The sequence below is a fragment of the Triturus cristatus genome, chromosome 12 (assembly GCF_964204655.1).
Source record: "Triturus cristatus chromosome 12, aTriCri1.1, whole genome shotgun sequence".
Taxonomy (NCBI): Eukaryota; Metazoa; Chordata; class Amphibia; order Caudata; family Salamandridae; genus Triturus; species Triturus cristatus.
The window spans coordinates 693,463,433-693,489,655 of NC_140595.1; the positions used below are offsets into that span (position 1 = coordinate 693,463,433).

Here is a 26,223-nt window from a genome sequence, read left to right on the forward strand (position 1 = left end):
CCCCTGGTCACTTTGGTATTGCAGAAGGGGCCAAAGATGCTTGTGTGGACCCTTCTTTAATACAGACAGCGCTTGCACGCAAGTAGTGCTGTTATTTAAATAGGGCTTTCCCTCATGTACATAGGGGCGTGGCCCAGTGCACTGAGGGAATCTCTTTCCCTCCTCTCCCACAACTGTACCATGGATGCAGGCGCTAGGAAAAGAAGCTGTCAGAAAGAACATTGAAAGTGCACAACAACAATGTGGTGCACTGTCAGTGTGCCTCCTGATGGAACCCTCTGGAGAGGATGTAGGGAGTCCCAAGGACCCCCAGACATCTCCTGAAAGGTCGGTGCAGTTACCAACGGCAAAAAGAATAATTGATGGGTAGAATGTCATACATTCACCCAGTACAGAGATCTGGCCCTCAATCCCTCGTTTTTTTGCTCCCCATGCCATTCAAGTTTGAACCCAGCCATATGCAAATCATTCTTGACCCTGCACCCAAAGGGAACAGTCCAGCCTGAACTGCCAGGCCAGGTCCTCCCTGGACTGGAAAAAAGCATCCTAGGACCGGTTTCTGGGTTTCACCCCTCATAAGCCAGGATAACTTGACTCCAGTGGCATGGAGGGCACGGGACCCACATCTGGGCATCCCTGTCCCACTCAGGGTAAAAAAACAGCAAAAAGAGCAATTGATGGCCCGCATGCAGAACAATATCATACATTCACCCCAGCACAGAGATATGGGCCTCAATCCATTGTTTTTTTGCTCCCCATGCCATTCCAGTTTGAACCCAGCCATATGCAAATTATTCTTGACCCTGCGCCCAATGAAAACAGTCCAGCCCTAACTTCCTGGCCAGGTTCTCCCTGGACTGGACACAAGCATGATAGGACCGGTTTTGGGGTTTCATCCCTCATCAGCCAGGATAGCTTGACTCCAGTGGCATGGAGAGCATGGGACCCACGTCCGGGCATACCCTTCCCACTCGGGGTAACAAATGCAAAAAGAACAATTGATTGACAGAATGCAGAACAATGTCATACATTTACCCCAGTACAGCGTTCTGGGCCTCAAGCTATCGTTTTTTTACTCCCCATGCCATTCCAGTTTGAACCCAGCCATATGTATATCATTCTTGACCCTGCGCCAAATGGGAACAGTCCAGCCCAAACTGCCAGGCAAGGTCTTCTCTGGACTGGAAACAAGCATTCTAGGACCGGTTTCGGGGTTTAACCCCTCATTATCCAGGATAGCTTGACTCCAGTAGCATGGAGAGCATGGGACCCAAGTCTGGGTACACACGATCCAACTGCACCGCCCTGCAAAGGGATCTGTAATCCCTCTTTAAAGTGCAGGTGGGTTGCCCCCTGCACTGTGAGTCACAGAGCAGCTTTGAAGCAGCCGCTTCGCATTTCACTTCAATGCACCGCCCCCAGAGACCACGAGTTTGCCTCTTCCCTGGGGGCAGCACATTCCCTGTTATAGGGCTCATCTTCCCTGTCTGCGCAATGTGCACCAATGTAAAGGTGTGCTTTGGCGCAAACAAGAAAAGTGTGCCCTACGTGAATAGGGCCCCTGGTGTAACCGTGTAAGCTCTATAAATTACTTTTTTTTCATTAATTCATCTAATCTTGCCTCATTTGTGATCTGTCTTCGCTACCCTTTATGAAATGTGGCTGTCCAGAACTTGTCTTGCTCCCTTATGAGCAGATACAACACAATTCAAGAAGAGCTCTGAAAGCCATGTTTTGTTTATGAGTGATCAGTTTTACCCTGGATTAGTAAGTCAACTGCTTATTTGGACCCACTAGTCTTATATATCTTTTTTACTCTGGATTACTTTGTCCAGTTAGTTACCTCCAAAAGAGAGAGCGCCCATCACTCTGAAGAGGAGACATTGCAAGTAGCCACTGAGTGTGAATGTCTCTGACTTACATACCGCTTGGTGGGAGCTAAAAGTCAAATCTGATACCGAATATTTTCTTGTTAAGGTTTGATACCTGTCCTATGGCTGTAAACCTCTGACTTCTGTTCCACAACAGTGTATTACTACTCAGAGCATAGGATGGTGATATCTGAGTGGTAGCAGGGTATTGGAGGCATTATCTACTGCGGTGAGAAAGTCAAAAGCAGCAACGCAGCGTCTCTCCATCTGCATCCTGATGACTTTAAAGTCAGGTACTCATTGTTCTGCAGCAGTTACAATACAAGAATACTAAAGCTAATGTAACCTTTTGTATTAACAGATTTCAAATCGAGCATTATCTAACCATAGAAGCATGAATACTGGCTGCTAAAGCTGGCAAGATCTTCGCAGAGCCCTTGTTGCCGAGGTGTGCTGTGATCTTCAAGACAAGTGTTTGAATCCTGGTTACGTTTGAAATAGAGCAATTATAAATTGAATACAAATGAAAGTGTGGTCTGAGATGCTGCATAAAAGCATGATATTAAAAGCATGGGAACAAATATAAGGATATAATTATTAACATGATTATAACTTTAATGAATGAGAAGCTGGTGGCATTTTACAAAAACGCAAACCACCCGGCGTCATGTCCAACAGTAGGAAAATGCTCCCGCTGTCGCACCAGCAGCCCACCGCAGTCCCACCACTGCTCAACACTTATAATCTAGCATGAGCACGCTTGTCAGATACATCCTACTTCGGGCGATACTTCCAATAAAGGACTACTGGCTTTTGAGTGGGAACGCTAGCCTTTCCCAAATATCACCCAAGGTAAGTGGGCAAAACTGGGAACTGTCTACAGCATGACCTCACACCCAGCTTGGTCAGACCTATGGGCTGCAGGAAACTGATGCCTGAGAGAAGCTAAGCTTCGCCTTGTAAAATGTAAATGTAAATGTAGTGCATTTATATAGCGCTCCGCACACCCCCGAAAGGGTCTCTCAGGCACTGTGCACATACAGCTGTGGAACCCTTCCTGGCCTTTCCCTGTGAAGTGCCCACTCCTGGGCACCCCCAAGGTGAAGCCAGGCATCCTAGTGCTTTTGGGGCCGTTGTGGAGATTAAGCAAGCTATTGCCCAGAGTTGCAGAGTGGGACCCAAGATTAGAATAGGCACCGAGGCGAGAATTATCGGGTCCGGGTAAATTGAGCCCAAGACCCACCAAGGCGGGAATTGAACCCTGGTCCAGACCAGACCTCTGCATCATGGTCTGCCGCTCTAACCATTGAGCCACACTTCTCCTTGTCACAGCTGGGCAAAGTCAAGAACCTTTTGTGAAGTTTCCAGATGTTGATCAAGAAACTTTTGTGAAGTTTCCAGATGTTGATCAACATCACGGGCTACGCTGAGGCTTCACACAGTCCTCGATCAGTGCATGAGGGAAGAGTGTGACAGTCGCGCAACCTGGGCAGAACAAATATGCTGCTTTGGAACAACCATAATTAAGGTTCAAGCTTTAAGGAAATCAAATCATTAATGAACAGATACAACAACTTCAGTCCTGACGGAACGAATACCATGGTGTGAATGTATTCACCCCTCTGGGTGGGATGCACACATTTTATCACTTACCTCCCAAGATACTTCTTCTTCCTAGATGTTTGCCAAAATACAGTGACTATAATGATGATAATCACCAGGACAGCGAGCCCTGCAGCGAAGCCTCCATAGACAGCACCCTTATTGACTCTCGAATTACATCGATCTCCACTGTACCAATATATGTCATGATTAGGGCAGCTGTAGAAAAGACATGTAGTAAGTTAGGTCAATAGTTTGTTGTCTAGAAATCATCAACAACAAGTGCTTAAATGTCTTAGCAAATTTCTAGTGAGACTCGCCACTACTATTCTTTTAAGTCTAAAATTTGAATGTTAGCAATGTCACATGTGGCTACCTGCTTTAATGGAAGGGCTGGCATTTATCCCATCGGGCATTGCTCTAGGGTATGGTTGCCATTGGAGGCCGGTTTATGAAGGTCTAGGGTTGCTACCGGCACCTTGGTCACTTCATCCATCGCATACCGGTTAATTACAGAAGGTAAGGCAAGGGTTTTATGAGGTAGAGGGAGGATGGAAGGTGGCACATGAACATCTTTCCCAGGCTGCTTTTGATTCCCAGTTAAACCCTAACTGCTTCACAAGAGCATTGCAAACCTCATCTGTGCTTGTGTATGGTGATTCCTGAAAGTTAATGGTCTTGCAATATTTGCTGGCTTTAAACACCAGCTTATATTCCTAGAGGTGGTTAGAAATGAGCTGCTTGTTCAGCTATACTTCGATATACTTAGAGGAGCAAAGGAAGCTGAAGTGCTTCTTTTTTTGTTAGTTGTCCAACACCATGGTGATTTGACATTACAAAGTGTCAATAAGGCCTGTTATGTCTCAGAAACCCTTGCAATGGGAGGCATTCCACAATATACTCTGTTCGGTGGGAATACTCTCTAAAACGATTTTGACATGCAAAGAGTGAGAGAGCGTGGTCATGTTATCTGAATGGATCAACACCTTCTTTCCAATGGTAACCCACTATCTTGAGGTAGGTCCACTCAAAAGAGAAGCTTTCCACTCAGGTACAAGCACAAGCATTCCAATCATTAACAGAGCCCTTGGGGTAATGATAGCTCTGATGCATGTTGGATGAAACATGAGGGAACAATTGTGTCCTTTCAGATTATTTCAAGAAAAAAGGGGCCTATGTGCCTGTTGCTGTCAGACTGCCTTCAACTGTCAGTCCCTCTTTAGTCTGATTATGGAGGGGTACTAGTCTTCTTTGCTAAGGGGTGTATATATATATATATATATATATATATATATATATATATATATATATATATATATATATATATATATATATATACATGAGCTATAGTTAGATTAGAATGACAGTCATAATGTTAATGTTGCATTTTAAATGCAAAAACACTGAAATTCCTCAGTTATAGTTCACTGAGCTACAGTTCACTGCAATGTCCTGCTTATGACCACCCCACACCTGAGCTAAAGGGCCAGCTAAGACTGCCCTCTTATGGTGCCTCAATTTTATTTTTCAGGGCATGTCAACTGAATTCCGTCTTTCTGTAATGGCTGCTGCAACATTTTTCGTAAAGTTGAAGCCATAGAGCTTCCAATCTGCAGGCAGGATTTAGGATTTGTTGATGTTAAAGGATGATGGTATAAAATGCTTCAACATCCTATTGCAGTTGATAATTTTTGGAAATGTGGGTCTTTAGATGGTCCACAAACACAGATTTAGCTCATCTCAAATTAAGATCTACAAAAAAACACTTTTGCAACACCAATATCTTGGAAACCACTGAATAGATTAAAACCAAACTGTCAAGAAGGGGGCTGATGATATTACTTACTGCTCAGTGTGACTCACATGAGAGGGAGCTGTAATCTAAATCCACCTGCAGTAAGTACTTCTCTGTGAAGGAGAGGTACGCACTCATCATGAATTGCTAACATTGTTTGGACTAAAAATGGAGGCACATGGAGAACGGGTTATGTGAAACTACGATTCCCATTAAGCCACAAACATTTGCTGCTAGGAATCAGCAATTTAGGAAATTGACATCATGCACACAAAGTGAGAACAGGAGGCATGCAAATGTCTTTGAGCATCAGGAGAATAGACGAATGGCTCAGAACAAAATAAATAACGAACGAATACCAAAACGTAACACAGAACATTGAGAAAGAGCCTGGGACCCAGGGATTTGCAGCTTTGGAAAATAGGCTGATAGTGTTTGGGGAAAAGACTAGCACTACAGTAACTGTAACTCACACCCCCATCACGCACAGTGTTGTCATCAATAATGTAAATTCAGATGTCATTAGGGTTGTTATCAAGGCAGTCACTAAAAATTTCATGAGTGATGTAATATGTGAAGGTGCAAGCAGTGCATGGCGAGGGTGTGAGTTATATTTACTTTAGGGCACACTTTATAGTTACTTTAGATAGTTATAACTGGTGAATCCCAGTGCTTGTTTTACTTTTCAAAATTTTGTGTTACAACTGTTATTGTCACCTAACTATAACCTTTTTCTCTCTTTCTCTCTCTCTCTACATATATATATATATATATATATATATATATATATATATATATATATATATATATATATATATATATATATATATATATATATATATATATTGCCTACTGGCGGTCGCCAGTAGGTAGTTATAGTTAGGACCACGTTTCCATAGGAAAACCGCAACATTCTATTTTGAATAACTTTGGCGCCGGTCGACGAATCCTCGCGAAATTTTTAAAACTAATGGGGCGCTACGCTCCGCTCCTACCCTGAAAGTCTCGGGGGGATTCGTCAAGCGGGGGCTGAGATAAAAGGGGGGTCCCAAAACGCGTTTTTCCCATGCATTTTTCCATAGGACCTTTAGACACAGCTACAGCCCGAACGGCTGAACAGAGTTCCTTGAAATTTGGCAGAGAGGTAGTCTACAGGTCAAGGAAGTGCCTTTTGTAGCTTTGGTGTAAATCTGTTCAGTAGATTCTGAGAAAATAGCCTTTAAATCAATATATATATCTGAGCCAGCTTACGGTGCGCTTACGGTGCGCTTACCGTACGCGTACGGTGACGTGCGCGAGCGCGATTCTGATTGGCTGTTAGATCTTAGTAAACATTCGAATCGGTCGAAACCAGGAAGCGGCGGCCGCCATTTTCTCTCTCGCACTCTGAGTGGGGCAGCAAAAACAAAGACAAAAAACATCTTAAGGGGCAGTATAATCAGTTCTTAACCACCCAGCATTGATATAGGTGTTCCCAAACAACCCCCAAGGCCAAAAAAACAAATTTTTTTTTTCGAAAAATCGCCGATTACGCTTACCGTACGCGTACAGTAAAAATTATTGAAAAAAAAAAAATTATACATACTCTCCCCACCCCGTGTGTAAATGGTGTCCGAAGGGCCCCATTTGTACATGGCATTTTTAATACTTGAAATGACTAAAGAAAACCTTTCACAACGAAGCGCATAATATGTCCCCCATGTGCGCACGGTGCGCGAAGCGCATCGTGCGTACATGGCCCATCCCGCGTAACGCGGGCACGCGCAGCGCACCGCGTAATGTGAGCACGTGCAGCGCACCGCATGACCACCGTGCGTGCACGGCACTAACTGCGTAAAGTGGGCGCGCGAAGCGCACCGTGCGCGCACGGAACGAACTGCGTTAACTGGGCGCGCACGCCACGAACGGCATAAAGTAACTTAGCATTTAAAAAACCGTACAAATTCACTGAAAAAACCATAGGTTTCACACCCGTTATAGTTAGGAATTAGCATTTAAAAAACCTTGCAAATTCACTAAAAAAACCATAGGTTTCACACATGTTATAGTTAGCTGGACATTTTACTGATAAAAAACCAATGAAATTCCCCCGTTATAGTTAGTGCAGGCAACTATAACTCACGCGACCGCAATCCTCTGCTGATGACATATGTGTCTTTATGAAAAAAAAATATTTGTAATATATGTATAGCTAAAATTTAATGGAAGAAGACATGGGCAAATAAGTGTCTAAATACAGTATTAGCATCAGCAGAGGATTGCGGTCGCGTGAGTTATAGTTGCCTGCACTAACTATAACGGGGGAATTTCATTGGTTTCTTTATCAGTAAAATGTCCAGCTAACTATAACATGTGTGAAACCTATGGTTTTTTCAGTGAATATATATATATATATATATATATATATATATATATATATATATATATATATATATATATATATATTATCTACTGGCGGTCGCCAGTAGATAGTTATAGTTAGGACCGTGTTTCCATAGGAAATCCGCAACATTCTATTTGGAATAACTTTGGCGCCGGTTGACGAATCCTCGCGAATTTTTCAAAACTAATGGGGCGCTACGCTCCGCTCCTACCCTAAAAGTCTCGGGGGGATTCGTCAAGCGGGGGCTGAGAAAAAAGGGGGGTCCCAAAACGCGTTTTCCCCATGCATTTTCCCATAGGACCTTTAGTCCGAGCTACAGCCCGAACGGCTGAACAGAATTACTTGAAATTGGGCAGAGAGGTAGTCCTCAGGTCAGGGATGTGCCTTTTGCAGGTCTGGTGTAAATCTGTTCAGTAGGTCCTGAGAAAATAGCATTTAAATCAGTATATATATCTGTAAGAGCGCTCCGTGCGCTTACGGTAAGCTTACCGTACGCGTACGGTGCCGTGCGCGAGCTCAATTCTGATTGGTGGTTACATGACTGTAAACATTCGAATCGGTCGAAATCAGAAAGTATCGGCCGCCATTTTCTGTCTCTCGCACTGAAAAACAAAGGTTGATAACATGAAAAGGGGGCAACGAAGAGAGTAGGCCTGGGCGGCAAATTCCGTTCCGCTCGCGGAATTTGCGTAATTTGCGTAATTTCGCGTTCTGCGGAGATTGCGAAATTGCTCAAAAGTCTGCTTTCCGCGATTTCGCGAAATTTTTGCTTGTTCGCGTTCTCAAAATGCATGTTCGCGAGATATTTTTCCTCGAGCACGCAAACAGCAATTGCGAACAGGAAAAAAGCATCGCGAACAAGCAATTCCGCGTGTTCGCGGAATTTCTGCGTGTTCGCGGAGATTTTTTACCGTTTCGCGGAGATTTGCGTAACGCAATTACGCAAATTCCGCCCACCCCTAGAAGAGAGTTGCAGACCCCCTAGCGTTCGTCAGGGGGTTCACGAAGGACCAAAAAGTATGAAAAATAAATTTAATAATTTAAAAAAAAAATCGCAGAGTGCGCGTACGGTAAGCTTACCGTACCCGTACGGTAAAAAAAAAAAAAAAAAAATAGAATTAACAATCACATTTAATATATAAATCTAAGGACCCCCGAGGGAGAAAAAAACTATTGATATTTTGTAAAAAATGGAGAGGCGTGCACGGTACGAAATGCGCAACGTGGGCGCCCACAGCGCGCGCACGGTGCGTGAAGCGCACCGTGCGCGCAAAAATTAAAAATAAATACATAACTTAGCATTTAAAAAACCGTACAAATTCACTGAAAAAACCATAGGTTTTACACACGTTATAGTTATGAATTAGCATTTAAAAAACCTTGCAAATTCACTTAAAAAACCATAGGTTTCACACAAGTTATAGTTAGCTGTACATTTCACTCGTAAAAAAACAATGAAATTCCACGTTATATTTAGATCAGGTAACTATAACTTGCGCGACCGCAATGCACAATGTGTCATTTCAGATGTCATCATTGATGTCATGAGTGATGTCACTGACCATGTCATAAGTGATGTAATATGTGACGTCATCAGCAGTGCATTGCGGGGGCGCAAGTTATAGTTACCTGATCTAACTATAACGTGAAATTTAATTGGTTTTTTACGAGTGAAATGTACAGCTAACTATAACTTGTGTGAAACCTATGGTTTTTTAAGTGAATATATATATATATATATATATACATATATATATATATATACATATATGTATATATTGACTGGAAAAAACACAGGATTCAGCGGCGTTATAGTTAGCAATTTTCATTTAAAAAACCTTAGAAATTCATTGAAAAACCACAGGTTTCTGGGACGTTTTAGTTAGGAATTAGCATTTAAAAAACCTTTGAAATTCACTGAAAAAGACAAAGGTTACAGAGACATTATAGTTAGGAATTAGCATTTAAAAAACCTTTGAAATCCACTGAAAAAACAAAGGTCACAGAGACGTTATAGTTAGGCTGACATTTCACTCATGCAAAACCATAGAAACTCAGCCGTTATCGTTGGCTAAGCTAACTATAACTTGCGCCCCTGCAATGCACTACTGATGACATCACATATTACTTTACTCATGACATTGTCAGTGACATCACTGATGACATCACTGATGACATCTCAAAAGACATCACTGATGACATCATCCAGTGACTGTGAGTGTTTCAAAAAAGTTTAAGAATGTTTTTATATATTTATATATATGTTACCACAAATCGCTTTGATTTGTGCGTCGCCTGTTGCCAACAAACGAGAGCGGACCCAGAGGTGAGTGCAGTTTTTGTGTTCTATTCACCGCAAACAAATCTCGCCATAACGCGCTTCGGCAGTCGCCTGCCTTGATCACATCAATATGTATATATGTATTCACTGAAGAAAACGCATGTTTCAGGGATGTTGTAGTTAGGAATTAGCATTTAAAAAACCTTATAAATTAAGCTGATATTTCACTCGTACAAAACCATAGAAATTTGGCCGTTATATTTAGCTGAGCTAACTAGAACTCGCACCCCTGCAATTCACTGCTGATGGTGTCACATATTACATCATTCATGACATGGTCAGTGACATCACTGATGACATCTCAAATGACATCACTGACATGACATCACTGATGACATCACTGATGACATCATCCAGTGACTGAGTGTTTCTGAAAAGTTTAAAAATGTTATATATATATATATATATATATATATATATATATATATATATATATATATATATATATATATATATATATATATTACCTACTGGCGGTCGCCAGTAGGTAGTTATAGTTAGGACCACGTTTCCATAGGAAATCCGCAACATTCTATTTTGAATAACTTTGGCGCCGGTCGACGAATCCTCGCGAATTTTTCAAAATAGGTGGGGCGCTATGCTCCGCTCCTACCCTGAAAGTCTCGGGGGGATTCGTCAAGCGGGGGCTGAGATAAAAGGGGGGTCCCAAAACGCGTTTTTCCCATGCATTTTTCCATAGGACCTTTATACACAGCTACAGCCCGAACGGCTGAACAGAATTACTTGAAATTTGGCAGAGAGGTAGTCCTCAGGTCAAGGAAGTGCCTTTTGTAGGTTTGGTGTAAATCTGTTCAGTAGATTCTGAGAAAATAGCCTTTAAATCAATATATATATCTGTGACAGCTTACGGTGCGCTTACGGTGCGCTTACCGTATGAAATTAACAAAGAATACATTTCACAAAGATGCGCATAATATGTCCTTCATGTGCGCACGGTGCGCGAAGCGCATCGTGCGTACATGGCCCATCCTGCATAACCTGGGCACGCGTTGTGCGCAGCGCACCGCGTGACCACCGTGCGTGCACGGCACTAACTGCGTAAAGTGGGCGCGCGGTGCGCGAAGCGCACCGCGTGCTCACTGTGCAAGCACGGTGCGCGAAGCGCACCGTGCGCGCATGGAACGAACTGCGTTAACTGGGCGCACGCCACGAATGGCGTAAAGTAACTTAGCATTTAAAAAAACGTACAAATTCACTGAAAAAACCATAGGTTTCACACACGTTATAGTTAGGAATTAGCATTTAAAAAACCTTGCAAATTCACTGAAAAAACCATAGGTTTCACACATGTTATAGTTAGCTGTACATTTCACTCGTAAAAAACCAATGAAATTCCCCCGTTATAGTTAGTGCAGGCAACTATAACTCACGCGACCGCAATCTTCTGTTGATGACATATGTGTCTTTATGAAAAAAAAATATTTGTAATAAATGTATAGCTAAAATTTAATGGAAGAAGACATGGGCAAATAAGTGTCGAAATACAGTATTAGCATCAGCAGAGGATTGCGGTCGCGTGAGTTATAGTTGCCTGCACTAACTATAACGGGGTATTTCATTGGTTTTTTACGAGTGAAATGTACAGCTAACTATAACATGTGTGAAACCTATGGTTTTTTCAGTGAATATATATATATTAATGTACGCCAAGGTGTACTGAAGAATTAGTGGGTGAATGAGCGACTGAATGGATGATTTAGTGGGTGTGTGACTGACTGTATAAGTGAGTGATTGAACGTGTCTTAGTGACTGCAGAGGTGAATGACTAATCTGTTTGAATGTCTGTATCAGTCTTTCATTTGGTGTGTAAGGCCTGCATGGGTTGGTGAGTAGCTATATGAGTGTGTATATGGGTTAATGATTGATTGTCTGAGTACCTGTATGGGTGCCTGAGTGTTTATGTGGGTGGATAGGGTGTGTGGGTACCTGCATGGATGTGTGAGTGGGTGATTCACTGGGAGTATGGGTTTATGAGTGTGTGTGTGAGGGGGTGTATGGGTGAGTGAGTGTGCGTATGGCTGTGTTGATGAGCGAATGGATGTCTCAGTGGTATATATGTGAGAAACTATATATGTGAAAGGCAGTATATGTGAGTGTTGGAGTATATAAGTGACTCTATGTGATAAGTGTGTGCTTGCATCAGTGATTGCAGAAGAGAGTAAGTGTGTGTTAGTATTTGTTTAAATAAACAAGGTGGTGTGTGTGTATAACTGTATAGGTGAGTAAATGGCAGTGTGATTGAATCTTTGGGTGACTGAATAGGTGCATGAGTAACTCTAAGGTTGAGTGTCGGTATGTGAGTGTCTGTATGGGTATATGAGTGCATAGATCAGTGGCTATATTGATGAGTGATTGTGTGAATGAGTGACTGTATGGGTGAGTGAGTGGATGAGTGTGTAAACCTATGAATCAGTGAGTGTGTGTGTACTAACTGGTATTAGTGTGTCTATGTTTTCGAAAATGGTAGTCTGTATTTTAGAGTGGGTGTATGAAAGGTTATATTAGGGTGTGAGGAGGTGCATCAGATATTAAGTGGATGATGACATCAGTGATGTCATCAGTGATGAAATTTGAGATATCACTAGTGATGTCATCAGTGATGTCACTGACCATGTCATGAGTGATGTAATATGGGAAGTCATCAGCAGTGCATTGCGGGGGCGCAAGTTATAGTTAGCACAGCTAGCTATAATGGCTGAATTTCTCTGGTTTTGTATGAGTGAAATGTCAGCCTAACTATAACGTCCCTGAAACCTGTGCTTTTTTCAGTGTATTTCTAAGGTTGTTTTAAATGCTAATTCCTAATTACAACATCCCTAAAACCAGTGTTTTTTCTGTGAATTTCCAAGGTTTTTTAAATGCTAATTCCTAACAATAAAGTCCCTGAAACCACTGTTTTTTTCAGTACATTTCTAAGGTTTTATAAAATGCTAATTTCTAAAATATGCCTACATAGGTAGGACATGTGCATAAAGAGGAAGAAAGATTCAGAAAGAAGCAAGAGAAGTGCAGAAAGAGGCAAGAGAAGTCCAGAAAGAGGAAGAAAGGTGCAGAAAGAACCTACAGAGGTGCAAAAAGATGCCTACTTTGACTGTACATTACAACAGACTCATACTATGTAGCCTAATCACTAATCCTTCTCCCAAGATGTCTTAAAGCTCACTTTTCTCTTGAAGGTTCACTACTAATCGACTGCTCAGAATGTTAGGTCGGCCAAATTTAAAACAGCAATCCTAAGCATATCACTGTTGTAAGTCTGACCAAGTTTGTGAAGGTATGCATGTGTGTCTCCACTTTTACCTAGTGACATGTTACATAAAAATAAACATACAAATACTTGAATACCTGTGTTTCAAATGGCATACTCTGTAAATATGTGTACAAAAAGGTGTATGTATTTCTTTCTGATCATAATACAGGGCGCATTGGTATTCAATAGTATATTTGAGGGTATGAATAACACCTAAGACATAAGACATGTCTGCCTGTGCAACTGAATGACAGAGCAGAACTGAGAACATTTAACCACCTGTAGGAGAAGCTATCCACTTTTTAAGCTACCATCTTCAGATGCATAACACATGTGAGAATACATATACAAGTAGACCCATACCTCAGTCACTAGAGCATGCAGACCTTTAAACTTGACAGCTCGCACTTCCCATTTGAGTATAGTAAGAGGCAAGACAAGTACAGAAATAACCAAGAGATGTGAAGAAAGAAACAAAAGAAGTGCAGAAGGAAGGAACAGTGGTGCAGAAAGAGGCAAGAGGGGTGCAGAAAGAACACAGGGGTGCAGGGAAAAGCAAGAGGGATGCAGAAAGAAACAAAAGAAGTGCAGAAAGAAGTAACAGAGGTGCAGACAGAGGCAAGAGGGGTGCAAAAAGAGGAATGAGGGGGTGCATAAAGAAGCATGAGGGGTGAAGAAAGAAGCAAGAGAGGTGCAGAAAGAAGAAAAAGAAGTGCATACAGAAGCAACAGAGATGTAAAAAGGGGGAAGTTGGGTAGAGAAAGAGGCAAGGGTAGAGAAAGAAGCAAGAGGGATATAGAGAGAAACAGGAGAGGTGCAGAAAGAAATAAAAGAAGTACAGAAAGAAGGAACAGTTGTGCAGAAAGAGGCAAGAGAGTTGAAGAAAGAAGCAACAGATATGCACAAAGGGGAAAAAGTGGTGGAGAAAGAGGCAAGATGGCTGCAGAAAGAAAGAAGAGAGTTGCAGAAAAAAACAAAGGAAGTACAGAAAGAAGGAGCAGAGGTACAGAAGGAGGCAAAAGGGGTGCAGAAAGAGGGAAGAGGGGTGCAGAAAGCAGAACGAAGGTTGCAGAAAGAAGCAAGAGAAGTGCAGAAAGAAGGAACAGAGGTGCAGAACAAAGCAAGAGGGTGCAGAAAGATTGAAGAGGGGTGGAGAAAGAGGCAAGGGGGTACAGAAAGAAGCAAGAGAGGTACAGAAAGAAACAAAAGAAGTGCAGAAAGAACAAACTGAGGTGCATAAAGAAGCTAGAGGGGTGTAGAAAGAGGGGAGAGGGGTACAAAAAGAGGCAAGGGCTGCAGGAGGTAGTAAGAGAGGTACAGAAAGAAACAAAAGAAGTACAGGAAGAAGGAACAGAGATGAAGAAAGAGGCAAGAGGAGTGCAGAAAGATGGAAGAGGGGCGGAGAAAGAGGAAAGGGGTGTAGAGAAAATCAAGAGTGCTGAAGAAAGAAACAAAAGAATTGTAGAAAGAAGGAACAGAGGTGCAGAAAGAGGGAATAGGAATGCAGAAAGAATGAAGAGGGGTGGAGAAAGATGCAAGGGGTGCAGAAAGAATCTATAGAGCTGCAGAAAGAAAAAAAGAAGTACATATAGAAGGAAAAGAGGTGCAGAAGGAGGCAAGAGGGGTGCAGAAAGACGGAACAGAGGTGCAGAAAGAAGTAAGTGGAGTGAAGAAAGAGGGAAAAGGGGCGCAGAAAGAGGCACAAGGGTTGCAGAAAGAAGCAAGACAAGTGCAGAAAGAAGCAAAAGAAGTGCAGAAAGACAGAACACAGGTACAGAAAGAGGCAAGCGGAGTGCAGAAAAAGGGAAGAGGGGTGGAGAAAGAGGCAATGGGATACAGAAAGAAGCAAGAGAGCTGCAGAAAGAAACAAAAGAAGTACAGAAAGAAGGAAGAGAGGTGCAGAAAGAGGCAATGGGTGGAAAAAGAGGTAAGAGGGGTGCAGAAAGAAGCAAGGGAGTACAGAAAGAAGCAAGAGAGGTGCAGAATGAAAAAAAATAAGTACAGAAAGAAGGAACAGAGGTGAAGAAAGAGGCAAGAGGAGTGCAGAAAAAGGGAAGAGTTGTGGAGAAAGAGGCAAGGGGGTGCAGAAAGAAGCAAGAGAGCTGCAGGAAGAAACAAATGAAGTGCAGAATGAAGGAACAGTGGTGCAGAAAGAGGGCCAAAAGGGGTTCAGAAAGAGGTAAGAGGGGTGCATAAAGAGGCAATGGTGTGCAGAAAGAAGCAAAAGACATGCGAAAGAAAACAAAAGAAGAGGCAAGAGGAGTGCAGAAAGAAGGAAGAGGGATATAGAAAGAGGAAAGGTGGTACAGAAAGAAGTAAGAAAGGTGCAGAGAGAGAAAAAAGCAGTGCAAAAAGAAGGAACAGGGGTTGCGTAAAGAGGAACGAGGGGTGCAGAAAGATGGAAGAGGGGTGAAGAGAGTCAAGTGGTGTAGAAAGAAGCAAAAAAGGTAGAGAAAGAAAGAAAAGGAGTGCTGAAAGTTTGAACAGATGCACAGAAAGAGGCAAGAGGAGTTCAGAAAGAGAGAAGAGGGGTGGAGAAAGAGGCAAGGAGCGCAGAAAGAAGCAAGAGATCTGCAGAAAGAAACAAAAGAAGGACAGAAAGAAGGAATAAAGGTGCAGAAAGAGGCAAGAGGGGTGCAGAAAGAGGGAAGAGGGGTTTTAAAGAGGCACAAGGGGTGCAGAAAGATAAAGAGAGGTGCATAAATAAGCAACAATGGTGCAGAATGAGGGAACAGAGGTGGAGAAAGAGAGAAGAGAACAGCAGAAAGAAGCAACAGAGATGCAGAAAGGGGTTAGGGTGGAGAAAGAGGCAAGAAGGATGCAGAAAGAAGCAAGAGAGGTGAAGAAAGAAACAAAAGAAGTGCAGAAAGAAGGAACAGAGGTGCAGGAAGAGGGGTGAATAAAGAAGGAAATGAGGTGCAAAAAGAGCCACTAGGGTTGCAGAAAGAAGTAAGAGAAGTGCAGAAAGAAGCAACAGAGGTGCCTGAAGAGGGAAGAGGGGTGCAGAAAGAGGCAAGACACGTGCAGAAAGAAGCAACAGAGATGCAGAAAGAAACAAAATAAATGCAGAAAGAAGGAACAGAGGTGCAGAAAGGGGCAAGGGGGTACAGACAGAGAGGAGTTGGGTGCAGAAAGAAGCAAGAGAGGTGCAGAAAGAAGCAAGAGAGGTGCAGAAAGAAACAAAATAAATGCATTAGGATGGAACAGAGGTGCAGAAAAAGGCAAGAGGAGTGCAAACAGAGGGAAGAGGCAAGGGGGTGCAGAAAAAAGCAAGATACATACAGAACGGAACAAAAGAAGTGCAGAAAGAAGGACTAGAGGTGCAGAAAGAGGCAAGACAGGTGCAGAAAGAGGGAAGAGGGGTGCAGAAAGAGGCAACAGAGATGCAGAAAGAGACAAGAGAGGTGCAGAAAGTAGAAGAGATGTGCAGAAAAGGACAAGACAAGTACAGAAAGAGAAAGAAAGGTGCAGAAAGAAGCAACAGAAATGCAGAAAGAGGCAAGAGAGGCAGAGAAAGACGAAAGAGTGGTTTGCACACCATTAGTACCAATTTAACACCCACATTTAGCAATATGTAACAGGTGACCATTCTAGGTTTGCAAAGGGCCTTCCACCACACTGTAACACTTGTCGCTGCATCTTTGGTAGCATTTGAGCCGTTTGAGCTAGAAACAAGGCTTTGTTTGTTCAAATCTGCAGATTAGGCAGCAGATGATGGATCATGTGGCTAACACAGAAAATGTATAATTGTGCGAAAGTCGGTGTAGTCAAACAGTCGCATAATTCCAGTGGCCCTGCTCATTCCTCTGACTAGGTCCAGAAGTGCACCTAAGTGGTTCCTTCTTTTTTTTGTCTCATTGAGTTCATAGTTTAGCTTCTGTGGTGTGTCAGGAGGCACATTGGCAGAGTGGTGGAGAAAGGGGGGCGTTGCCTCCGAAGACCTCTTAGCAATCCCACTGTGTGGGACTTACTGGAGGTAAAAGGAGGGGTAATTGGCCCCCAAGGACATCTTTGGGGGCCATCTACTCCTCCTATTACCTCCAGAAGACACACACAGCAGGATTGCTAAGTTCTTAAAGCAGACCATGCCCCCTTTGCCCACCACTCTGCAAATGCACCACCTTGCATGAATTAAAGTCCCCTTTGCTTGTGGAGGTCCTTAGGGGCCAACTAGCCTACCTGATACCTCCAGTAAGCTCCAGATAAAGAGATTGCTGAGAAGTGGACACAAGCCATGCCCCCTTCTCCACCACTCTGCAAATGCACCTCCTGGTGCGCTCTTGGTTAAGGGGATGAAGTCCCCTTGCCTTCAGAGGGTCCCTATGGGGCCAACTAGCCATCCTGTTATCTCTAGTAAGCCCCACACAGCTGGAATGCTGAGAGTGGTCTGAGGCCATGCCCCCTTTTTACACCACTCTGCAAATGCGTCTCCTGGCACACTGCTGCTCAGGGGATGAAGTCCACTTTAGTCCTGAGGTCCTCAGGACGCTAGAGGACCTCATCGCCCCACCAGCAATGTCCAAGAGGCGTGTTTGCAAAGTGGTGTGAAAAGGGGCATGGCCTCAGACCACCTCTCAGCAATCCCACTGTGTGGGGATTACTGGAAGTACCTGTTGGGCTAGTTTGCCCCTAAGCACCCTCAAGATTCAAGGGGACTAAATCCCCCAAGCAAGAAGGCACCAGGAGGTGCGTTTGCAGAGTGGTGCAGATACGGGGTGGGGCCTCCAGTGAGATGCCGGCTTCTCATTCCTTTTCTTTTTTTTTTTTAGAAGGGTGCTGCGTGGCCCCCCTACTCTTAATATTTTTTGGGCCCTGGGGACCCCATCCCTAGGACCTGATCCATTTTTTAAATTATTTTTTTAATAAAAAAAACGGGACGGGAGCCGAGGGCATGACCACTTGTTTTTTAAAAAAAAAACTACAATTAAAGGAGGGGGGCTGCTTGGCCCCGCTCCTGAGGTCTTTTTCAGCCCCAGGGACCCCATCCCTCAGAGCTCAGAAACTTTTTTTCTTTTAATTATATTTTTTCGGGAGGGAGGCCACATGGCCCCCCTTCCTTGGGCCACTTTTGTCCCCATGGACCCCATCCCTGGGGCCTGGCCTTACGTTGGGTTCCGCAGCAGAAGCCCCAATGCCCCCGTGTTCCTAGCCGGCTCCCCGCCTCCTGCGGGAACCCACATTGCTTTTGGAACAGGGGAGCTTTGCTTCATTGAAGCGAGAGCAGTTTTCCTGCTCTTGCTTCCATGAAGCGAAGCAGAAGTTTGCAATGACAGGGCCGGAGCATTGCTCCCGCCCTGTTATTACAAACTGCAATGTCCTGGGGTGGACACCCTGGGACATTGCTGGAGCCGGCCCTGAGGGGGGCGATCCCCAGGGCCAAGGAGGGCTCCTGGAGGGAGGCCACACTGTCCCCCCTCCCAATTAATGTGAAGCCCAGTTCCATTTTACAAGTAGCCCTGGGGAGCTGGCAGCCCCGGGGGATTGAGGGGCCTTGGAGGCACCCCACCCATAATAAATTGGAGCCCCAGGGAGGTGGTAGGCCCGAGGCAGCGTGAGCAGGGGAGGGCCCCCAATGCACTTTTTTCACTAAGCCCCGGGGAGGTGGCGGTCCCCGGGGCTGCGGGGGGGCCTTGTGCCCCTGTGAATTATTAGCAAAGCCCAGGGGAGGTGGTGGTCCCCAGGGTGTGGGGACCCCACTACATAATACTGGATTGCCCCTGAAACCTGGCCCACCAGGGGCATAAAACAAACAAACAAAGCTTCAATTTTTAAAATTTTCTGCTGGATTTGCAGATCCTGCGCTAATCCCACTGAAAATTTAAAAAGAAAAAAATATTTTTTGGGCCAGGAACCCCCTGAGCAGGGTGAGGGGGTCGGGGTGTTTCTACCCTGCCCCCTCATCTTGTTTTTTAGAGTTTTTCTTGTGACCCGGTTCTACCGAGTCACAAGATGGCTGCCAGCACTTCTTAGTTTGAAGTATTGGAAGTCAATCAGAGTCAAGCTCGTGCTTGTGAGGGTTTGCGGATCCATTGCGGTCACCAGGTATAGAAGTTTTTTTTTATTTTTGAATTTCTCAGAAACTACTGGACATATTTACACCATTTAAAAAAGGAGGCTTTCTGAACCAAGACCTACCATTTTGCCGAATTTCATTCAGCAGTTCGGGCTGTAGATTTCTCCAAATTTTCCTATTGAAATTAACATGGAGAAAATGCATTTTTGGCCCCCCTTTTTTTGCAGCCGCCGCTTGACGGATCACTCCTAAACTTTCAACACAGGAGCTGACGAGAGCGCCCTATTAGTTTTGAAAATTTTACAAAGATTCGTCAAACGGCGCCAAAGATATTGGCAAATCACAAAAACGCTATAGAAACTAGGTCCTAACTATAACTACCTACTGGCGGCCGCCAGTAGGTAATATGTCACTGGCCATGTCATGAGTGATGTAATATGTGACGTCATCAGCAGTGCATTGCGGGGGCTCGCGAGTTATAGTTAGCTGAACTAACTATAACGGGGGAATTTCTAGGGTTTTGTACGAGGGAAATGTCCAGCTAACTATAACACCCCTGAAACCTCTGGTTTTTTCAGTGAATATATATACATATCTATATATATATATACATAACGATGTCTTTTAGTTTCCAATGGGACTACTGATCTCAAAATGCAAGACGTGCACCAGCATAGCCCACTGAGGGGGCGTGCCTTGCTATTAAAACGAGTATTGTGGAAACTGCCTGCTAGAGTCATTACACAAGAGACCTTTGATAAAGGGGCAGACAGCCTTGAAACGTGTCAGGTCAGTGGATAGAGTACTGGGAGCAGCAACGAGTGGTTCTTCCCTGTGTGAAAGCCAAATGGTTAATTAACTGCGAGTGTGCCCCTAAAGCTTTTAGGCCTTTGGTGAATAATATATATATATTTATATATATATATATATATATATATATATATATATATATATATATATTACCTACTGGCGGTCGCCAGTAGGTAGTTATAGTTAGGACCACGTTTCCATAGGAAAACCTCAACATTCTATTTTGAATAACTTTGGCGCCGGTCGACGAATCCTCGCGAATTTCTCAAAATAGGTGGGGCGCTACGCTCCGCTCCTACCCTGAAAGTCTCGGGGGGATCCGTTAAGCGGGGGCTGAGATAAAAGGGGGGTCCCAAAACGCGTTTTTCCCATGCATTTTTCCATAGGACCTTTAGAACGAGCTACAGCCCGAACGGCTGAACAGAATTACTCAAAATTTGGCAGAGAGGTAGTCCCTAGGTCAAGGAAGTGCCTTTTGTAGGTTTGGTGTAAATCTGTTCAGTAGATTCTGAGAAAATAGCCTTTAAATCAATATATATATCTGAGCCCGCTTACGGTACGCTTACCGTACGCTTACGGTAAGCGTACGGCGGCGTGCGCGAGCGCGATTCTGATTGGCTCTTAGATCTTAGTAAACATTCGAATCGGCCGAAACCAGGAAGCGGCGGCCGCCATTTTGTGTATTTCACTCTGAAAAAAAAGAGTGAAAACAAGGAAAGGGGGCAATGAGGAGAGTTACAGACCCCCTAACATTTGTAAGGGGGTCAAAGAAGGACAGAAAAGTACAAAAAAAACATTTATTGATTTTAAAAAAAATCACGGGGTACGCGTACGGTAAGCTTACGGTAAGCGTACGGTAAAAAAAATAAAAATAGATAAATGAAAAGCAGATTTAAGAGTTTAGAAATTAGGGAGCTCTAAAAAGAGCTGTTGTGTTTATGAAGTCATTTTTTTAGTGGTACCTACAAGTAAGTACCGATGCAGAGTCTAAGGTTCAAGAGGAAGACTCTGTTCCCTTCATCATTGAAGTGCACACCATCTCCTCTATAAATGTCTTGCATGTCATAACGCAAGTTGTTGTGGTAAATGGCACCCATACCATAGTCACGGAGGAAAGCAGAAACAGATTTGTTGACGTGCTTTCTTGCTTTGTCAATCTGTGGACAGAAATGATTGGACCAGTTCCATTTTTGCCTTTGGCATATGTTGGAAAACACAAAGGCAGTTTTAGGGAAAAGTGTAAACAGTTGTGCAAAGGTGTCTTTCATAAGCATTTCCAGACCTACCCCAGTCAAAGTGCCTAGGTCATTGCCACCACAGTGCACTATTATGAGGTCAGGGTGTTGGATTTGAATGAAGGATTTCACCAATGGCATCAATTGGTGCCACTTTAACCCTCTCTGACCAATCCATTTAATGTCTACATTTGGCAAAGCAAGGTCTCTCACCATATCTGTTTTCTCTGCAAACTTTTCACTCCAGAAGACATAGCTGTGCCCTACAATCCACACTGTGAACATCTTCAAAGGAGAACTGGATGCACTCAGGAGGTGTCTTTCAGTAGAATGGCAATATGAAAAGAAAGACAGTTTGGAAATGGAGGCATACATATTTTTTTAAAACAAAAAGAACTGATTGGCTGTTTCATACCATTCTAGAATAAAAACTAGGCTGTATGTGAAAATTAATAGAAGCATGTTTTGTATTGGTACAAAAAAATGTGTAACCAAAGAACAGTACTATGGATTTGCTGTAAGGTTTGAAAAGTCAAGCACTCTTGCTCTGTGGAATTGAAACATTGTGTGTCGAACTTCTGACCTAACTGCACACAGCAGTGTTCCATGAGCTGTTGCTATGGTAGCAGGCAGAAGTCAAGTTGGGGGAAGGGTACTAGGCAGAAGTCAAGTTGGGGGCAGGGTACTTTTGGAAAAGGGTTGGTTTTCAACCAATAGAAATGTGTGATTACATTTGAAAAAAAGGGGGAAGCACTGAGATTTGAAACTTACATGTATATGTGTGGAAAAATAGAGGGAAAGTTTGCCATTTTCTGGTTCTGCTGAGAGGAGAGAGGTGTAGAGAACAGAGATCCTGGCTCTGATAATCTGCTGTTTGAGTGTCACATTTCTTTCACAACTAACTAATTTTAAAGGTGAGTTTAGAGTTTGAGAGGGGATGTATGTGGTAACTTAAGAAATGAATAATAGAAATGGGAATTGTTTTTGTTGTAGTTACACATGGTGGTTTCATAATGTGACAGTGTGTAAAAGTGATTTACACTTGCCCCGAAAAAAAAAAGAGCAGTAAGTGTGCTTTCAAATTGGCAAAGAAATTTCGTTTTGGGACTAATGTGAAAACATGACTCTGTGTGCATAGAAGAATTATAGGCAGAGATTTATTGCGTCTTGCTCTGGTGATTTCACAGTTGCATTAGATGGAAAGGGGGAGCGAATTTTTTGGGGAAGAAGCAGAGGCTTAGCACACACCCATGTGCTTGCCATGTATAGTCATGCACGGTATTTAGAAGCCAGTGGGGTTTTCAGGTTTAAGTCTGTAATGCAAATACATTCAGCATCACTAAGGCTGGTTGCCCTTGGTGGAGTGTAGGCAGTCACAGAGAATGCACATGGTGGTGGTCTGAAAAAAAAACAGCTTGGACACGTGCAATTAAATAAATCAAAAATAGTGGTTTCATAATGTGTCAGTCTGTAAAAGTGATTTCAAATTGTAAAAAGAGATTTTCACTTGGCCTGAAAAAAAAAGAGCAGTAAGTGTGCTTTCAAATTGGCAAAGAAATTTCGTTTTGGGACTAATGTGAAAACATGACTCTGTGTGCATAGAAGAATTATAGGCAGAGATTTATTGCGTCTTGCTCTGGTGATTTCACAGTTGCATTAGATGGAAAGGGGGAGCGAATTTTTTGGGGAAGAAGCAGAGGCTTAGCACACACCCATGTGCTTGCCATGTATAGTCATGCACAGTATTTAGAAGCCACTGGGGTTTTCAGGTTTAAGTCTGTAATGCAAATACATTCAGCATCACTAAGGCTGGTTGCCCTTGCTGGAGTGTAGGCAGACACAGAGAATACACATGGTGTTGGTCTGAAAAAAAAACAGCTTGGACACGTGCAATTAAATAAATCAAAAATAGTGGTTTCATAATGTGTCAGTCTGTAAAAGTGATTTCAAATTGTAAAAAGAGATTTTCACTTGGCCCTAAAAAAAAAGAGCAGTAAGTGTGCTTTCAAATTGGCAAAGAAATTTCGTTTTAGGACTAATGTGAAAACATGACTCTGTGTGCATAGAGGAATTATAGGCAGAGATTTATTGCGTCTTGCTCTGGTGATTTCACAGTTGCATTAGATGGAAAGGGGGAGCGAATTTTTTGGGGAAGAAGCAGAGGCTTAGCACACACCCATGTGCTTGCCATGTATAGTCATGCACAGTATTTAGAAGCCAGTGGGGTTTTCAGGTTTAAGTCTGTAATGCAAATACATTCAGCATCACTAAGGCTGGTTGCCCTTGGTGGAGTGTAGGCAGTCACAGAGAATGCACATGGTGGTGGTCTGAAAAAAAAACAGTTTGTACACGTGCAATTAAATAAATCAAAAATAGTGGTTTCATAATGTGTCAGTCTGTAAAAGTGATTTCAAATTGTAAAAAGAGATTTTCACTTGGCCCTAAAAAAAAGAGCAGTAAGTGTGCTTTCAAATTGGCAAAGAAATTTCGTTTTAGGACTAATGTGAAAACATGACTCTGTGTGCATAGAGGAATTATAGGCAGAGATTTATTGCGTCTTGCTCTGGTGATTTCACAGTTGCATTAGATGGAAAGGGGGAGCGAATTTTTTGGGGAAGAAGCAGAGGCTTAGCACACACCCATGTGCTTGCCATGTATAGTCATGCACAGTATTTAGAAGCCAGTGGGGTTTTCAGGTTTAAGTCTGTAATGCAAATACATTCAGCATCACTAAGGCTGGTTGCCCTTGGTGGAGTGTAGGCAGTCACAGAGAATGCACATGGTGGTGGTCTGAAAAAACAGCTTGGACATGTGCATTTAAATAAAAGAAAAAAAAGTGGTTTCATAATGTGTCAGTCTGTAAAAGTGATTTCAAATTGTAAAAAGAGATTTTCACTTGGCCCGAAAAAAAAAGAGCAGTAAGTGTGCTTTCAAATTGGCAAAGAAATTTCGTTTTAGGACTAATGTGAAAACATGACTCTGTGTGCATAGAGGAATTATAGGCAGAGATTTATTGCGTCTTGCTCTGGTGATTTCACAGTTGCATTAGATGGAAAGGGGGAGCGAATTTTTGGGGGAAGAAGCAGAGGCTTAGCACACACCCATGTGCTTGCCGTGTATAGTCATGCACAGTATTTAGAAGCCAGTGGGGTTTTCAGGTTTAAGTCTGTAATGCAAATACATTCAGCATCACTAAGGCTGGTTGCCCTTGCTGGAGTGTAGGCAGACACAGAGAATACACATGGTGGTGGTCTGAAAAAAAAACAGCTTGGACATGTGCAATTAAATAAATTTTTAAAAAAGGTTTCATAATGTGTCAGTCTGTAAAAGTGATTTTCACTCGGCCCGAAAAAAAAAGAGCAGTAAGTGTGCTTTCAAAATGGCAAAGAAATTTCGTTTTGGGACTAATGTGAAAACATGACTCTGTGTGCATAGAGGAATTATAGGCAGAGATTTATTGCGTCTTGCTCTGGTGATTTCACAGTTGCATTAGATGGAAAGGGGGAGCGAATTTTTTGGGGAAGAAGCAGAGGCTTAGCACACACCCATGTGCTTGCCATGTATAGTCATGCACAGTATTTAGAAGCCAGTGAGGTTTTCAGGTTTAAGTCTGTAATGCAAATACATTCAGCATCACTAAGGCTGGTTGCCCTTGCTGGAGTGTAGGCAGACACAGAGAATACACATGGTGGTGGTCTGAAAAAAAAACAGCTTGGACATGTGCAATTAAATAAATTTTTAAAAAAGGTTTCATAATGTGTCAGTCTGTAAAAGTGATTTTCACTCGGCCCGAAAAAAAAAGAGCAGTAAGTGTGCTTTCAAAATGGCAAAGAAATTTCGTTTTGGGACTAATGTGAAAACATGACTCTGTGTGCATAGAGGAATTATAGGCAGAGATTTATTGCGTCTTGCTCTGGTGATTTCACAGTTGCATTAGATGGATAGGGGGAGCGAATTTTTTGGGGAAGAAGCAGAGGCTTAGCACACACCCATGTGCTTGCCATGTATAGTCATGCACAGTATTTAGAAGCCACTGGGGTTTTCAGGTTTAAGTCTGTAATGCAAATACATTCAGCATCACTAAGACTGGTTGCCCTTGCTGGAGTGTAGGCAGACACAGAGAATACACATGGTGTTGGTCTGAAAAAAAACCAGCTTGGACACGTGCAATTAAATAAATCAAAAATAGTGGTTTCATAATGTGTCAGTCTGTAAAAGTGATTTCAAATTGTAAAAAGAGATTTTCACTTGGCCCTAAAAAAAAAGAGCAGTAAGTGTGCTTTCAAATTGGCAAAGAAATTTCGTTTTAGGACTAATGTGAAAACATGACTCTGTGTGCATAGAGGAATTATAGGCAGAGATTTATTGCGTCTTGCTCTGGTGATTTCACAGTTGCATTAGATGGAAAGGGGGAGCGAATTTTTGGGGGAAGAAGCAGAGGCTTAGCACACACCCATGTGCTTGCCATGTATAGTCATGCACAGTATTTAGAAGCCACTGGGGTTTTCAGGTTTAAGTCTGTAATGCAAATACATTCAGCATCACTAAGGCTGGTTGCCCTTGCTGGAGTGTAGGCAGACACAGAGAATACACATGGTGTTGGTCTGAAAAAAAAACAGCTTGGACACGTGCAATTAAATAAATCAAAAATAGTGGTTTCATAATGTGTCAGTCTGTAAAAGTGATTTCAAATTGTAAAAAGAGATTTTCACTTGGCCCTAAAAAAAAAGAGCAGTAAGTGTGCTTTCAAATTGGCAAAGAAATTTCGTTTTAGGACTAATGTGAAAACATGACTCTGTGTGCATAGAGGAATTATAGGCAGAGATTTATTGCGTCTTGCTCTGGTGATTTCACAGTTGCATTAGATGGAAAGGGGGAGCGAATTTTTTGGGGAAGAAGCAG

At 42.9% G+C, this 26,223-nt stretch overlaps 1 protein-coding gene across 1 annotated transcript in view; it reads right to left on the bottom strand.

The window, feature by feature from the left end:
* Positions 1–26,223, bottom strand: part of LOC146780111 (uncharacterized) — a 597,326-nt gene that overhangs the window by 157,636 nt on the left and 413,467 nt on the right. Inside the window, exon 9 of the mRNA XM_085638049.1 lies at positions 3,525–3,692. Within this exon, the coding sequence (XP_085494175.1) occupies positions 3,525–3,692 (168 nt within the window). The remainder of the gene's footprint in view (positions 1–3,524; positions 3,693–26,223) is intronic.